The sequence below is a fragment of the Dendrobates tinctorius genome, unplaced genomic scaffold, assembly GCF_039654945.1.
Source record: "Dendrobates tinctorius isolate UK_male_01 unplaced genomic scaffold, ASM3965494v1 ptg000084l, whole genome shotgun sequence".
Lineage (NCBI taxonomy): Eukaryota > Metazoa > Chordata > Amphibia > Anura > Dendrobatidae > Dendrobates > Dendrobates tinctorius.
The window spans coordinates 819855-837916 of record NW_027361752.1 but is presented as its reverse complement, the minus strand read 5'-3'; the positions used below and the strand labels follow the sequence as shown (position 1 = coordinate 837916).

Here is an 18062-nt window from a genome sequence, read left to right as displayed (position 1 = left end):
GTTGGCGCTCTAGCTACTTTATCACTTGCTCTTCATGTTCAATTCAACAGGAGGCAGAGACAGTGACGTCAGCGCTGATTGGGCACTGGAGTCACGTGTCAAAACAGCACAGGAACCCTAGAGAACGGTGTTGGCATGGGAGGTGAGTATAATCTTTTGTATTTTTTCGGGGCCAAGCATGGGGTATGAGGAGAAGTTGCCCATGTAGAAGACAACTTCTTTAACTAGACACATTATGCAATTTTGCCTCTCAGTTACGGCGATATTAGCAAAGTATTGGCACATATTAAATCAAAAAGAAAACGGTAAGTCCAAGTGGGTGTTATCAATTACTTTTCACTGGGGGCGTGTACTTCTTCTTCCTGTATGAGTTGCCCAATCATTACCAGGGAGCAGCACAGCAGAAAAAGACTGCGCCTCACCATAGCCTAGGTTTCTCAGTGTGTGAGATGTAAGGATACAGAGCTGATCTCCTGGTCTAACCTCCTGCATGATTAGACAGTGCTGGGTATAGCTCACAGAAGACACACCTTTCGGATAAGATCAATGTGTAGCTGTGTCATATTGCAAACCCTTCTATCAGCTTTCCTCCTCTTTTAGCACGGTCAGCTCGGCTCGGCTGACCCCTCACTTCTTGTCCAGAGGTAAAAGCTCAATTCTTTAAGCTCAGGATAAATAAATCTGATAATACACTGCACAATGAAATTCATAATTTTACCCATGAGTGGAATATAAATTTACCCTGATCCATTGCAATACATGTGTGTTAGTCTATTTTATGTCTGACGTTGTGTGCATGAACCAGTAGGCTCAGGATGTACAAACAGATTAAAAAAAAACATCTTTGTGACTTAAGATTTGTGATTTTACTCAAAGGCTGTTTATATTTGTAGCCAACTTAACAGAAATGGAGCAATCAACTGAGCTTCTCCTATGCACCATTTTATGGGGCACTTACTATTATTTTATTTGAGGGGAAAAAAATAGATCACAATGGCTGCCCCTATGTTTCTTTTGCTTGACTTTATTATGTAGCTACCATAGGAAAAAAAACAATAAAACCTGCAGTTTCTAATTGATGAGTAAATTATTTGATATACGGTACATACTGGAAGAAAAGCTTTTTTTGTTGTTGTCATTAAAGCGGAGGATTAATGCACAACTTCAGAGAAGTCTCCGTCATCATGCACAATGAATTTCCCATGCATTTTACTACCCAATTAGGGGATAATAAACTCTGCTTGTAAATATGGTGAATTTACTTTTAATGAATATCTCCCATTGATTCTCAAGAGTAAACCAGAAAATCAGTAAAACTTCCAGGCGGTTCTCTGTGTTCCATCCACATGTTCCATTCTCTGTGTCCTGTCCACGTGTTCCATTCTCTGTGTTCCGTCCACGTGTTCCATTCTCTGTGTTCCGTCCACGTGTTCCATTTTCTGTGTTCCGTCCACGTGTTCCATTCTCTTTGTTCCGTCCACGTGTTCCAATCTCTTTGTTCCGTCCACGTGTTCCATTCTCTTTGTTCCGTCCACGTGTTCCATTCTCTTTGTTCCGTCCACGTGTTCCATTCTCTGTGTTCCGTCCACGTGTTCCATTCTCTTTGTTCCGTCCACGTGTTCCATTCTCTTTGTTCCGTCCACGTGTTCCATTCTTTTTGTTCCGTCCACGTGTTCCATTCTCTATGTTCTGTCCACATGTTCCATTCTCTGTGTTCCGTCCACATGTTCCATTCTCTTTGTTCCGTCCACGTGTTCCATTTTCTTTGTTCCGTTCACGTGTTCCATTATTTTTGTTCCGTCCACATGTTCCATTCTCTGTTTTCCGTCCACATGTTCCATTCTCTTTGTTCCGTCCACGTGTTCCATTCTCTGTGTTCCATCCACGTGTTCCATTCTCTGGTACTCCGTCTACGTTTTCCATTCTCTTTGTTCCGTCCACGTGGTCCATTCTCGGTGTTATGTCCACGTGTTCCATTCTCTGTGTTCCGTCCACGTGTTCCATTCTCTGTGTTCCATCCACATGTTCCATTCTTTTTGTTTCATCCACTCGTTTCATTCTCTCTGTTCTAGCCACGTGTTCCATTCTCTGTGTTCTGTCCACGTGTTCCATTCTCTGTGTTCCGTCCACTTGTTCCATTCCCTGTGTTCCATCCACGGCAATTCTCATCTCTTCTATTTCATTATGTGAAGCGTTTCAACTCGCTAATGTAATTTCTCCATGAAGGAAGCAAATTATAATATTTGTAGCATTTTTTAAATATTTTGGTATTACTGTAGAAGCTGACCACATAGTTCCCCCTTCCAGACATATTGAGCTACAATGAAGGCCCAGTCTTTTTCCTTTACTCAGCTGAAATATTCAGCTTTGGGACACAGAGCTTAACATATAGAAAAAGAATTTTAAGTTGGCAAAGTTTATGTTGAGAATTCTTTTCTCTTAAGTAATTATTAGAAAATATTTTCTCTAAATCAGTGTTTTTTTGTTTTTTTTAAATGATGACACAAATGTATTGTTTTTAAAGGGAATCTGTCAGTAGGATAACCTCTTATAAGCCATCTGTATGGACATGTAGGTCATAGGTAGCTGAAAAAAATACCTATTATTATTAAGCTTTTGCATATACAGTTGTGGCCAAAAGTATTGACACCCCTGCAATTCTGTCAGATAATACTCAGTTTCTTCCTGAAAATGATTGCAAACACAAATTCTTTGGTATTATTATCTTCATTTAATTTGTCTTAAATTAAAAAAACACAAAAGAGAATGAAGCAAAAAGCAAAACATTGATCATTTCACACAAAACTCCAAAAAAGGGCCAGACAAAAGTATTGGCACCCTCAGCCTAATACTTGGTTGCACAACCTTTAGCCAAGATAACTGCGACCAACCGCTTCCAGTAACCATCAATGAGTTTATTACAATGCTCTGCTGGAATTTTAGACCATTCTTCCTTGGCAAACTGCTCCAGGTCCCTGATATTTGAAGGGTGCCTTCTCCAAACTGCCATTTTTAGATATCTCCACAGGTGTCTCCAACTTTGAATTTTTATGCCCTTAAATCACAGAGATACGGCACACAAAAAACTTGATAACTAACATTTCCCACATGTTTACTTTACATCAGCACAATTTTGGAACCAAAATTTTTTTTTGTTAGGAAGTTATAAGGGTTAAAATTTGACCAGCAATTTCTCATTTTTACAACATCATTTTATTTTTAGGACCACATCACATTTGAAGCCACTTTGAGGGGTCTATATGATAGAAAATACCCAAAAGTGACACCATTCTAAAAACTGCACCCCTTAAGGTGTTCAAAACCACATTCAAGAAATTTATTAACCCTTTAGGTGCGTCACAGGAATTTTTTTGAATATTTAAAAAAAAAATGAACATCTAACTTTTTTTCACAAAAAAAATACTTCAGGTTCAATTTTTTTTATTTTACCAAGGGTAACAGGAGAAATTGGACTGCAAAAGTTATTGTGCAATTTGTCCTGAGTACGCTGATACCTGATATGTGGGGGGGAACGACTGTTTCGGCGCATGGCAGAGCTCAGAATGGAAGGAGCGCCGTTTGACTTTTTCAATGCAAAATTGGCTGGAATTCAGATCGGACACCATGTCACGTTTGGAGAGTCCCTGATTTACCTAAACAGTGGAAACCCCCTACAAGTGACCCCATTTTGGAAACTAGACCCCCCAAGGAACTTATCTAGATATGTGGTGAGAACTTTGAACCCACAAGGGCTTTACAGAAGTTTATAACGTACAGCGGTACAATTACAAAATCATATTTTTTCCACAAAAATGATCTTTTCACCCTCAATTCTTATTTTTCCAAGGGTAACAGGACCCTAAAAGTTATTGTGCAATTTGTCCTGAGTATGCTGATACCCCACATGTGGGGGTAAACCACTATTTGGGCGCATGGCAGAGCTCGGAAGGGAAGCAGCGCCATTTGACGTTTTTGGCTGGAATTGAGATCGGACACCATGTCGCGATTGGAAAACCCCTGATGTACCAAAACAGTGGAAACCCCCCACAAATGACACCATTTTGGAAACTAGACCCCCTAAGGAACTTATCTAGATGTGTGGTGAGCAGTTTGAACCCCCCAGTGCTTCACAGAAGTTTATAACGTCCGGGCGTGAAAATAAAAAATTCGTATTTTTTCCACAAACATGATCAATTAGTCCCCAATTTTTTTATTTTCCCAAGGGTAACAGGAGAAATTGAACCCCAAAAGTTGTTGTCCAATTTGTCCTGAATACGCTGACACCCCATATGTGGGAGAAAACTACTGTATGGACACACGTCAGGGCTCGTAAGGGAAGTAGTGACGTTTTGGAATGCAGACTTTGATGCAATGGTCTGCGGGTGTCATGTTGCCTTTGGAGAGCCCCTAATGTACCTAAACAGTGGAAACCCCCCACAAATGACCCCATTTTGGAAACGAGACCCCCTAAGGAACTTATTTAGATGTGTGGTGAGCACTTTGAACCCCCAAGGGCTTCACAGAAGTTTATAATGCCCGGGCATGAAAATAAAAAAATCGTATTTTTTCCACAAACATGATCAATTAGTCCCCAATTTTTTCATTTTCCCAAGGGTAACAGGAGAAATTGGACCCCAAAAGTTGTTGTCCAATTTGTCATGAGTACGCTGACACCCCATATGTGGGAGAAAACTACTGTGTGGACACACGTCGGGGCTTGGAAGGGAAGCAGTGACGTTTTGGAATGCAGACTTTGATGGAATGGTCTGCGGGTGTCATGTGCGTTTGGAGAGCCCCTGATGTACCTAAACTATTGAAACTCCCCACAAGTGACCCATTTTGGACACTAGACCCCCCACGGAACTTATCTAGATGTGTGGTGAGCACTTTGAACCCCCAAATGCTTCACAGAAGTTTATAACGCTCGGACGTGAAAATAAAAAAATCATTTTTTTCCACAAAAATGATATTTTTGCCCCCAATTTTTTTATTTTCCTAAGGGTAACAGGAGAAATTGGACCCCAAAAATTGTTTTTCAGTATGACCTGAGTAGGCTGATACCCTACATGTGGGGGGTAAAACACTGTTTGGGCGCATGGCAGAGCTTGGAAGGGAAGGAGCACCATTTGACTTTTTCAACTCAGAATTGGCTGGAATTGAGATCAGATGCCATGTTGCATTTGGAGAGCCCCTGATGTGCCCAAACAGTGGAAACCCCCAATTCTAACTCCAACCCTAACCCCAACACACCCCTAACCCTAATCTCAGCCCTAACCCTAACCCTAGCCCTAACCCTACCCTAGCCCTAACCCTAATGGAAAAATGGAAATTAATACATTTTTTTTATTTTATTATTTTTCCCTAAGGGGGTGATAACGGGGGGTTTGATTTACTATTTATGGCGGTTTTTATATTTGGCAGCTGTCGCACGCTAAAAGACGCTTTTTTTTGTAAAAATATTTTTTGCATCACCACATATTGAGAGCTATAATTTTTCCGTATTTTGACCCACCGAGTCATGTGAGGTCTTACTTTTTGCGGGACGAGTTGACGTTTTTATTGGTACCATTTTCGGGCACGTGACATTTTTTGATCGCTTTTTATTCCGATTTTTGGGACGCAGAATGAACAAAAGCCAGCGTTTCATGAATTTCTTTAGGGGGGGTGCGTTTACACCGTTCCGCGTGCGGTAAAATTGATAAAGCACCTTTATTCTTCGGGTCAGTACGGTTACAGTGATACCTTATTTAGGTCGTTTTTTTATGTTTTGTCGGTTTTATGCAATGAAAACTATTTTATATAAAAAATATTTATTTTTGCATCGCTTTATTCTGCGAGCTATAACTTTTTTATTTTTTCGCTGATGATGCTGTGTGGCAGCTCGTTTTTTCCGGGACAAGATGACGTTTTCAGCAGTACCATGGATATTTATATGCGTCTTTTTGATCGCGCGTTATTACACTTTTTGTTTGGCGGTATGATAATAAATCATTATTTTTTGCTTAGTTTTTAATTTTTATTTTTTAAGGGGTTCGCTAAAGGGGTTAACTAATGGGATAGTTTTATAGTGCAGGTCGTTACGGACGCGGCGATACCTAATATGTGTACTTTTATTGTTTTGTTTTTTTTTATTTCCAATAAAAGGATTTATTTGGGGAATATTTTTTTTTTTTTCTAATTTATTTGGCGATTTTTTTTTAATTTATATTAACACTTTTTTATTTTTTTTAAACTTTATTAAATAGTCCCAGGTGGGACATCACTGTCCTGTGACAGATCGCAGATCTGTCACATCACAGATCACTGTGACAGATCAGCGATCTGTCACAGGCATTGAAGCAGACTTCCTCATGCCTGCGCTTTGCAGGCACTGAGGAAGCCAGCTTCCTGCAGGCCCCCGAAGGCCCCCGTCGCCATCTTGGATTCGGGGGCCTGCAGGAAAGGAGCCCCCCGCAGCAGTGCTGCACATTGCGCTGCCGTGGGGGGCTCAGGGAAGCACGGAGGGAGCCCCCTCCCTGCCGATGCTTCCCTTTAACCCCCGGTACACCGCGATCGTGTTTGATCGCGGTGTGCAAGGGGTTAACGTGTCGGGGGCGGTCCGTGACCGCCCCTGACACATTGTGCCGGATGTCAGCTGTGATAATCAGCTGACACCCGGCAGCGATCAGCGGCGCTCACCACGTAGACGTACTATCCCGTCCATGGGCATAGGGGCCCAGGTCCCATGGACGGGATAGTACGTCGGATGTCAGAAAGGGGTTAAAGCAGATGTAACAGGATGAGACTTTCTATTTTCTGTAGCTCACGTGTCGGCTTTCGGCTTTACTGTATAAATTGGAATAATTGAGTCTGTCTTGACCGGGACATTGAAATATAATGGCAGAGAGAAAATTAAGAAAAAAACCTTTCATTCTGGAGGGCTCAGCACCTTCATGTATTACACAGCCCAGTGATTTTAGTGGCACTTTTTAATTACTAATTTTTCTGTAATGAACATGCCAAGAATTACTGGTGAATTGTGGGCTGCAATTTCCAGGGGCAAGTATTTTGCACCTCTTTACCCAATAATTTTTAGCACTCCCTTCCACCAATCTGTTGGGCTCTGTTGTCCTTATGTTTTGCATTTTGACCTCCTATATTCCTTTTTTTTTCTGAACTTGATAGCTGGTTTGATCAACTGTCATGTGCCCCTAACAGCTGAAATTGCGATCCACCTGCGGCTGCTAACATGTTAAATGCCACTGTCAATCTCTGACAGCGGCATTTAACACATGCGTGCCGGAAGCGTGTCACAAACCACACCCACGGACGCCCCTGGAGATGATGATTTCTGCTACACATAGCAAGGCTATACGTAGCACAAGCGATCAGATGATTGCAGCTTCAAGTCTTCTATGGAGACTACTGTATTGAAGCAAGTCAAAAGTGGAAAAAAAATGTTTTAAAAAATATAAAAAAAGTTTAAAGTTTATATTTCCCTAGTCAAAATAAAACAATACAAAAAAGCAAAATGGCAGCCGGAACCCTGTGTACACAGCATAAGTAACTGCGAGCGGTGATGTCATAATGGTCGACCATCTGTGATATCATAATGGCCGACCATCAGTGATGTCATAATGGCCGACCATCTGTTTTCAAACATTTTTTTTTTAAACCGTCTTTATTGAGTGTATTACAAAATATACATATAATGTCCAATAACATAACAGAAGAACATTTATGCAATATTATTAACATTAGACGGCATTTTTTCAACTATAACCCCCTGCCCCTCCCCTCCACTCCCCCGGGCAAACTCCATAACTTCGTAACACAATTTCAATCCAGTCTAACAGGGATATTACCGGCAAGCTGCTCTCTCATATACCAGTTGGTGAGCTGGAAACAACTATGTATCGCCTGGCTTGTGGAAGATGTCTGAGTATTGATAAAAGAGGACCATGTGAAATAAAAGCGGTCAGTGTCTTTTTCTTTATTAAGTAAGGCTTCTATCCAATCCATTTTGAAGAGATATGTTACTTTTGTAGTAATTAAGCTTAAAGAAGGTGTTTCATCCTGTTCCCACAAACGGAGAATGCTTTTACGTGTGGCTGCCGCCCATATGAACAAGATGCGGCGCTGCTGGACAGAAAGCCCCACCAACTGGTCCTGTGCGAGAATATTAAATATGGCCCACTCTGGGGAGAGAGAGATAGATATGCCAAAAGTGTTGATGAGATGTTGCAGAAGTGTATCCCACACCTCGCTTATTATTGGGCAGTCCCAAAGGCAATGGAAAATATCAGCTGGAGAGTGTAAGCATTTAGGGCAGGGATAGTCCCCTGAGGGGGACATTTTAGACTTTACCTCCGGGGAGATGAATGCTCTATGAAATATCATAAGAGACATGGTTATGTAACTGTCATATGGAAATTTAGAGTTAATACGCAGAGTGGCTTTCAAAAGGTCATTTACCCGACAGTTCGTTAATTGAGCAACCCATTTTCCAGGGCCTGGTGAAGAGTCTGACCAATGTATAGAAGGCTTAATGATTTATATATAAGACTCATAGAATAAGTTCCCATTTGGGCTTTAATGGATATTAAATTTAGAGGGTGTGTTCTAGCATCATCCGTTATGTCTCGCAATATTGAGCTTACGTAATGTCTAATTTGAGAGATAGTAAAATTGTGTTCTGTAAGGATTGGGTATTTATTATTATTATTATTTATTGTTATAGCGACATTTATTCCATGGCGCTTTACAAGTAAGGAGGGGTATACATAAAAACAAGTACAATAATCTTAAACAATACAAATCATAACTGGTACAGGAGGAGAGAGGACCCTGCCCGCGAGGGCTCACAATCTACAAGGGATGGGTGATAATACAGTAGGCGAGGGTAGAGCTGGTCGTGCAGCGGTTTGGTCGATCGGTGGTTACTGCAGGTTGTAGGCTTGTCATATTTGAAAACCATGTCCTCTAAGGTAAGAAGGCATTGATTATTTGTTAACGTATCTCGGACCAGTCTACACCCATTGTTTCCAAGCACCTTGTAAATGGGAGGTGACTTGCCTTGTAAAAAAGAGGGGTTACCTTGAATGGGAAGAAACATCGAGATGTGGGGGTCAAGACCGCTAACTCGTCTAGCTTGACGCCATCCCAAGATTACCGACCATAATAGAGGATTATCTCTAACCTCCACTGGAATTTCAGCATTTCGTAGGTGAAGCAATGCTGGGAAGCTGAAGGGTCTACACATGGCCTCATCTATTGGGGTATTAGAGAAGCAATTAAAGGCGAATATCCAATCTATGGAATGGCGAAAAGCAGCCTCTATACTGTAGAGGCGTAAATTTGGGAGATTAAGTCCACCCAAAGATTTGGTTTGCTGTAGCTTAAAAACACTAATTGTAGAGCCCCCTTCTGAGCCCCAAATAAATTGGCAGAAGGCTCGTGTCAGTAGCCTATCATCAGCTTTAGAAAGTAGAACCGGGAGCGTCTGTAAAGGAAAGAGTATTTTAGGGAAAGAGATCATTTTAATTAGATGGGCTTTACCTGCAAAGGATAATTTAAGGGATTTCCAGGATTGAATTTCTTGTATAACTACAGAAATAAGAGGCTGAACATTTAATTTATAGATATCATGAGGATTTGATGGTAGGTCAACGCCAAGATAAGGTAAAGAATTTCTCCTCCACTGAAAGGGAAAAGGGAACGGCCACCGTTTCTGAGCAATTTTAACAATAGCTAAAGCATGAGATTTATTAAAGTTTATACAAAATCCCGAAACTGCTCCAAATTCATTAAAGGCGTCCATTATAGAGGAAATGGATTCCTTAGGATTGGATATCATGAGTAAGAGATCATCAGCAAATGCCAACGTTTTAAGTGTATGGTGACCGACCCCTATGCCCCCAAAGGAAGGGATCATCTCCAGATATCTTAGTAAGGGATCAAGGGCAATATTAAACAAGAAAAGGTGACAGAGGACAGCCCTGCCTCGTCCCCCTGACGATGGAAAAATGGGTTGACTGGATATTTTCAAACATTTTTATTGGATTAAAGTGGACCTTTTAACCAAATTTATCATGGTTAGAAGGCTGTCCACTACGTGGACAACCCCTTCTTGATGTTTGCCGCGATTCAATAAAAAAAACTTTTCTCGCCTTCCTCAGTGGCGCCCTTCCCACTGTGTCAGCACTCGCAGTCCTGGAGTTCTTCTGCGGTTGTTGTGACACGTGCCTCCAGCACCCAAAATTTGTCATGGTTAGAGGGCTGTCCACTACTTGGGCCACCCCTTCTTGATGTTTGGCCCCGATTCAATAAAAAAAACTTTTCTCGCCTCCCTCGGTGGCGCTGTTCCCGTGGTGTCAGCACTTGCGGTCCTGGAGTTCTTCTGTGGTTGTTGTGACACGTGCCTCCAGCACCCAATCTGATCCGGCATCGCTGTGCCCGCCTTAGGACAAATCAAACATGATGAGGAAGTTGGGGCTCTAGCTGCTTTATCACTTGCTCTTCATGTTCAATTCAACAGGAGGCATAGACAGTGACGTCAGTGCTGATTGGGCACTGGAGTCATGTGTCAAAAGAGCACAGGAACCCTAGAGAACGGTGACGGCATGGGAGGTGAGTATAAGCTTTTTTATTTTATCGGGGCCAAGCATGGGGTATGAGGAGAAGTTGCCCAAGTAGAAGACAACTTATTTAACTGGACACATTATACAATTTTGCCTCTCAGTTTCGGCGATATTAGCAAAGTATTGGCACATATGAAGTAAAAAAGAAAACGGTAAGTCCAAGTGGGTGTTATCAATTACTTTTCACTGGGGGCGTGTACTTCTTCTTCCTGTATGAGTTGCCCAATCATTACCAGGGAGCAGCACAGCAGAAAAAGACTGCGCCTCACCATAGCCTAGGTTTCTTAGTGTGTGAGATGTAAGGATACAGAGCTGATCTCCTGGTCTAACTTCCTGCATGATTAGACAGTGCTGGGTATAGCTCACAGAAGACACACCTTTCGGATAAGGTCGATGTGTAGCTGTGTCATATTGCAAACCCTTCTATCTGCTTTCCTCCTCTTGTACCACGGTCAGCTCTGCTCGGCTGACCCCTCACTTCTGGTCCAGAGGTAAAAGCTCAATTCTTTAAGCTCAGGATAAATAAATCTGATAATACACTACACAATGAAATTCATAATTTTACCCATGAGTGGAATATAAATTTACCCTGATCCATTGCAATACATGTGTGTTAGTCTATTTTATGTCTGACGTTGTGTACATGAACCAGTAGGCTCAGGATGTACAAACAGATTAAAAAAAAACATCTTTGTGACTTAAGATTTGTGATTTTACTCAAAGGCTGTTTATATTTGTAGCCAACTTAACAGAAATGGAGCAATCAACTGAGCTTCTCCTATGCACCATTTTATGGGGCACTTACTATTATTTTATTTGAGAGGAAAAAAATAGATCACAATGGCTGCCCCTATGTTTCTTTTGCTTGACTTTATTATGTAGCTACCATAGGAAAAAAACAATAAAACCTGCAGTTTCTAATTGATGAGTAAATTATTTGATATACATAGTGGAAGAAAAACTTTTTTTTTTTTTGTCATTAAAGGGGTTGTCCGGGCTTTTCACATATTCTCAGTACATATCTGGACTGCAGAATTATGACAATAAGTAATTTACTTTATGTCACCAGTTTGCACGTTTTTCTAGATATTCTGAACAGAACGACCAAGGGGGGTGTTATGGCATTGAAATGAGAACTAGTCATTTCCTCCTACTCTACTAAAAACATGCCGTCTATAGCAACAACCCCAGGGCCGGACTGGGACTAAAATTCAGCCCTGGCATTTGAAGTTACACAGGCCCACTAGTCACATGGTGACTATATAATATCTTTGTACAGTTGTAGTTTACAAGAAGTGAGAGGAGATTAACACGACTATATAACATGTAGTCACAGCTGTGCCCAGTATTTCAGCTCAGTCCTATTTATTGCTTTTAGGTACAGTACTCCTCCCAAAGCGTTGTCCCCTTTTGTATGCATGATTACAGAATTCCTGGCAGAACTGCTCTCTATTGGGCAACCAGACCCCCTGGTCATAGCCGCCCCCATCATACCTCCCAACTGTTGAAGAAGGGAAAGACGGACAAAGACTGCGGCGCGCGCATCGCTGTGTTCGTTAGCGCTGATGCCATATTCATGTCAAAAATAGAATTAAAATAAAAAATATTGTTATTCTCACCTTCCGGCGTCCCGCGCAGCATTCCCGCCTCTCTGCACGCTCCAGTCCCAGTAATCCTTCGCGAGAATTACCGCGATGACGTCCGTTCTTGTGGGATCGCAAAGTCTCGCAGTCATTCTTGCAAAGGATTACTGGGACCGGGAGCGTGGAGAGAGGCGGGAATGCTGCGCGGGACGCCGGAAGGTGAGAATTACAATATTTTTAATTTTTTTTTATTATTTTACAGCTGATCGCTGGTCTCCCGCCCGTCACAAGCAGCGATGCGTGCTGGCCAGCGGGAGATCAGCGACGAAAAAAATGTCCAGAGGTTTCTTGCAGCGATCAGCGATACCGGCAGGGGGGCCGCTCGCTGATCGCTGTCACACACAGCGATCTCACTGGTGAGATCACTGTTGTGTCACAAAACTTGTGACTCAGCAGCGATCACGCTAGCGAGATTGCTGTGTGTGACGGGGCCTTAAGGCTGTGTCCACACGTACTGTAAATACTGTGGGGGGAGTTTCTGCTTGTTTTCTATAGGTGTCAGCACCAAACTACACACTAAAAATCTCTGATTATAGCATTTTTGTTACATTTTTCCATGCACCGTGTCCTTATTTAATGCGTTTTTGGTACCGATTTGAAGCAGCGTAAAAGCGACTGCAATTTTTACATGCAGCTGTTTCAGGCTTCTCATAGAAGCAAAAAAATACAAATTCTGCAGAATTCAAAAGTTTTCATGAAATCACATCTCCTTCGCTTGGACAATTCAGCTTCCAGAACACAGGGCAGGAATTCATTTTGGTGCCCCCCTCCCATCAAAAGCACATATGTGATTTGCACATTTAGGGCTCATACTCACTTGCACGAGACTCGCACGATTCTTGTGCGAGTCGCTCGCATGAAAACCTGGCACTGCCACTGGCGCTCGGACCGGATCGTGCTGCTACATGCATTTCTATGCAGCCGCACACTCCGGTCCGAGTGAGTATGAGCCCTTAGTCACGTGTTGAAGAGCTGCTCTCCCTAATTCTCTAAATGTTCAGTGATAAACTGAGAGACGCAGGAAGAGAAGCTCGCTGTCATGTGACAGTAAGTATGAAAATCGCGTATGAGTGAAGTGGCCATGTGATAACTGATGGAACCAGCAAGCAGAGCTGAATCCTGATAGTGAGTATATTACACGCTGTTAGGATTGGCTACAGGGCTTCATTTTATAATTAAAGGGCTCATCCAGGTTTGTGATGAAAGTCTGCAATCACTCTATATGATGTGTATCCGGATTTCCACAGCGCATGCACTGTACACTTAGGATTCTCCCTTACCAGTGGCAAGAGTAGGCGGTCATGTGAGCTATTTGTAGACTTCTGACTCGACATGTCCGGCCTCGCTCAATTCATTTTTATTGAATGAGGCCATGAATGTCACATGACCGCATGTGTGCAAATCGCCGTCAACAGAATCTTGACAGCATGTAGTGCGCACTGCGAGTGTTCAGAAGTCTGCAGTCACATAGAATGACTGCAGACTCATCACAAACCTGGACAACCCCTTTAATGCTCCTAATGTAAATAAAAACATGAGAATTAGGCTGCTTTCACACATCCGGCTTTTTTAATCCGGCACGATGCTGCGAAATTTGGAACAACCGGATCCGGTACTGGATCCAGTTTTGTCCCATAGAGTTGTATTGTCGCCGCACCGTGCCGCAACGTTTTTTGACAGTGCCGGACCGGTTTTTCTCAGAGTGCATGCGCGGAGACTCTGAGTCTCGCGCTGCTCTTTTAAATGTGGGCTCCACCGTATCCGGCCACACAGGCATCCGGTCTCCGGCACATCCCGGATCCGCCCCTACGGCTTTTCGCCGCACAGCGCCGGAGACACAAAGCCAGATGTGTGAAAGCAGCCTTAGTCAGTATTACAAAAAAGTATTTGCATCCAGGTACCTGATGAATGACTTTGTCTCTGATTGGAGTCGTTCTCTTGTCCAGACACTTTTCACAGCCCAACTCACCTCTGCAGACTTCCATCTTCTCTGGGTTTGTGAAACACATCCCCACACTGCCTTCTCATACATTCCCCCAACTGAAGACCACAGGCACAGGTGATCACATAGATAACGTGATCACTCTCACAAGTCAGGTGTTGATTTATATTTGTGGTGCTGGCTAAATATAAATCAACACCTGACTTGTGAGAGTGACCACGTTATCTATGTGATCACCTGTGCCTGTGGTCTTCAGTACGTGGGCCGCACCACACAGACATTGCGGTCGCGTATGAATGGCCACAGGCAAAACACCAATAAAGTTTTTTTAAAACATAGTCTGTCCAGACACCTCTTGGTCAATGAAAAAAAATTTGATATAAAGGTAACCCCTGTGGAACAAATATCACAGAATGACACAAACAGAAATTAAATAGAAAAGAGTCGTACTGGATTTTCCTGTTGAAAACCTTATATCCCGACGGCCTCAATGATACAGTGGAGAACGTGTAGAGAAGTTTAATAGAAAAAAGAGAGAAGAAAGAAAGTAAGGGAAAGGGAGGGGGAGGGAGACAAAAGAAACATGAAAACAGTGGGGGGTGTTGTTTTTTTTTTTTTAGTTTCTTCGTTTTTTGTTTTTTTTTCTCTCTGTTTTTTGTTAAGTCAATATGCCAAATTATTGACTTATGATCTTCTATGAAAGTGTTAAATACCTGGGTAATCTAAGGGTTAAATGTTTTTTTTTCTTCCAAGGTAACGCAAACCTGTCTACATGTAACACAAAAACTTCACTGAAACAATAGATCATTTTATGTCTGTCCTGAATATCCGCTTTCTCGACCTCGGCTCCATTTGTTTGACTATAGGACTGTTGGAGAAAGCGGAGTGCTGTACTCGGTTATTTCTGGTAGGCCCGCGGACAATGAATGGAGGGGTGGCCGAGCATACCCAGCGCATCTCTGCTCAAGACAGAACCACAGAGCCCCAATCGCAGGGTTCCAAATCCCCAATCTCTGAAAAACTCTGGAAAACAAATCCCCAATCTCTGGATCCTCTGGGATCCCAGTGATCTGTCACCCAGTTATCAGCAAGGTATCCTAGGGGATAAATTGTTGTTGTTTTTTTTTTTTTTTTTTGGGGGGGTGGATTAACCCTTTAATTATATTTAATTATATTGTTGTTTCCATTTCCTGTCAAAAGGTGGTAGGGGTCATCTGATTTTATGGGGTCCTATGCTTTCAGAATTGACTGAGCACAGATATTTATTTGATGGGGTAAAGAGCTAAAAATTTGATGCGCCTTATTCTTTATATATTTCTCCTACATCGCACACCCTTTTTCATCAATGACATTAAAATGGTGTTTGGGCCAAAGCAATAAATAAAAATTCTTCTTCATCACATTATCCTCAGCAGCAACTCCATCAGGTAAGGAAGATTTTGAAGGAAAATGGAATTGTTGTGTCCCACAAATGGGAACAACCTGTAATATATATATTCTCTATGTTGAGTTTTTCCTCCAATCAGCAAATTCCCTGTTGTTGCTAGGTAGAATTAGACTGTGTGAAGATTGTCCCTATGTCCCTCCCGCAGTTGAGCTCTGTATTAGGTTGCTCCTCCCTTCTTCTTCAGTTTAGGCTACAGCAGGCATTACTGAAGACGCATGTGTACTCCCCTGTACAGATTACTCCTTTTTACCTACTGTTCATTGTAAACTAATACAGGATTTTGGAAGAAAACGGCATCGTTTGTCCTGGTCTATTTACAGTTGCAGTGGCGGTCGAGTTAAAACTATCTGCGGACGCCTGCTGGTGTGAGTACAAGTTATACAATTATCTAAGAAGCTGATAATTAAAACACTTGGGATTTGCAGCCATCAGGAAGAGGCAGAATAGGAATCACAGTCATACACAAAGGACACATGAATTTAATTTAGTATCAAGGTCTGCACCAATAAATGGTTTTATTTGAGGGTTTTCCTCTCATAGAACAAAGAGCTCGATGTGATTAAACTGGTGTGGTCAGTAGAGAACCTAACGTCACTGCAAAGATGGAGCGCTGCTGTGCAAAATCTCCAACAGGGCCTCCAACTCTCATCTTTAATGGCATTGGTCTTCTCATATGGACCAAAGTGACCTTTTGGGCCCTCTTAGGCTCCAAAGCCTCGGTGCAACTGGAACTTTGGCACTCACTATAGTTACACCCCTGGTTGGCAGCATAAAGTAGGGAAGAATTGGGCAGTTAGATTGGATGAGAGCCTTAGATATTTGGTGAGGTATCTTCATATGGCACTGTATTCTCTCCAACAAGCAAAGCTTCTAGTGGGCAATACTTGTCAAAAATGTGCCATGATTAATTATCTTACCCATTCCAGGTATCTTCATATATTACTTCCATACGGTGAACATTATGGACTCCATATTACGCCATTTTAAAAACCTTTGCAGAGATTTTTACTGAGTTCTTCACCAGATTTTGCATTTCGAGCAATGCTGATAACACTTTGATGCAGAGAAAAAAACCATATTAAACGTGATACCAGAAGAGCATTTCTAAATGAACTTATTACAAAACACAGGTTTTATCTGACAGCGAATGGCTTTTTAGGCTTCTTCCGTTTCTTCAGGTGCACACCAAGCATGACAAATGCTGTCAGTACAATGGCTGCCCCAGTCACAGTATATGCAATTCCTAGAAACATGTTTTTTCCTCCGCACCATGACAGAGTTGATAGGATCACATGCTTTTTCCCCCCAAACCTGGATACAGGAAAATCTGAGTGTTTAAGTTAAGATTATAATGAACTGAGTTTGTAGATGGAACAAGAAAAGATTGTCCATTCATAACATAAGCTTTGCTCTGTGTTTAGCATTGTACGCTTAGGCACGTGGTCAGTCTTTTCAAGGCAGCTCTGCCTTGTCCAGGAGCAGAGGGACAATCTCCGCTCATTCCATCCGAATCCTCTGGCCCAGATTGGACATAACAGAGAAATAAGTAGTTCCTCCATGTCAACAAAGGTTCACGTGACTCACATTTTTTTGTGTGTACCTGTATATGGTGTGTATCCAGTGTCATGCTGTTCCTCTTCTCAGTGACGTCACAGCAGACTAGCCGACTCACTCTGTGCTCTATGTGTGAGCCGAAAGTCTCTTTAAAGGTTTGCGGTTTGCTCACACTGCTGTGTAACACGGCCGAGTGCTATGCAACGTCTCATCAGAAAGAGCTCAGCCCAATGTTATACTACGGGGCAGTGCTGATCTGTGATTATTTTTTTATGCTGATTCGGCATGAGAAAACAGTCACAGCATGCTATGAGTGATTCTGATTTGGATCACACGCACCCATACAAGTCTATGGATGCAAGTGAAATATCGGACTGCACTCGGATGTCATCCAAGTGCAGTCCAATCTACTCTCACAGAAAGAATGGAGAAGAGACAGGTGGAGAAATTAAGTTCTCCGTCTTCTCTGCACCTGTGTTGTGATTATCTCATACAAGAGAATCCAATCACAATCAGATGACACGGATCAAACTCTGACAAAGTTAGCATAATCGCCCCGATATTCTCACAAAAGGTAATATACGCCAGTGTGAGCGAGCAAATACAGTGAAAGTCTTGTCCAAAGCCATTATAGACTCTCATTGTAAAAGCCACTTTGGGAGGGCAGTACATTAATGTACTCATACTACACGCCATATACATATATTTAATGGAAAAAATATTCATGGGAGGGCTTCTGTAAATTTGATGCAGAAGAATGCCAGGACGGAGACAGGGTCAGGATGTGAAACATTATTATAGGATGGGTCTACATCAAATTTGATGACAACAGAATCACACCTGATCTTTGTAAATTT

The 18062-nt window shown here is 42.1% G+C and overlaps 2 protein-coding genes across 3 annotated transcripts in view; both read right to left on the bottom strand.

Moving 5' to 3' along the window:
* Nucleotides 1-14262, bottom strand: part of LOC141097309 (cell cycle control protein 50C-like) — a 92918-nt gene extending 78656 nt beyond the window's left edge. The window contains exon 1 of the mRNA XM_073584377.1: nucleotides 14164-14262. Within this exon, the coding sequence (XP_073440478.1) occupies nucleotides 14164-14247 (84 nt within the window). The 5' untranslated portion in view covers nucleotides 14248-14262. The remainder of the gene's footprint in view (nucleotides 1-14163) is intronic.
* A 1867-nt stretch (nucleotides 14263-16129) lies between these two features.
* Nucleotides 16130-18062, bottom strand: part of LOC141097308 (cell cycle control protein 50C-like) — a 76236-nt gene continuing 74303 nt past the window's right edge. For both annotated transcript variants that reach the window (XM_073584375.1, XM_073584376.1), the window contains exon 5: nucleotides 16130-16978. In XM_073584375.1, coding sequence (XP_073440476.1) covers nucleotides 16785-16978 — 194 coding nt within the window. In that variant the 3' untranslated portion in view covers nucleotides 16130-16784. The remainder of the gene's footprint in view (nucleotides 16979-18062) is intronic.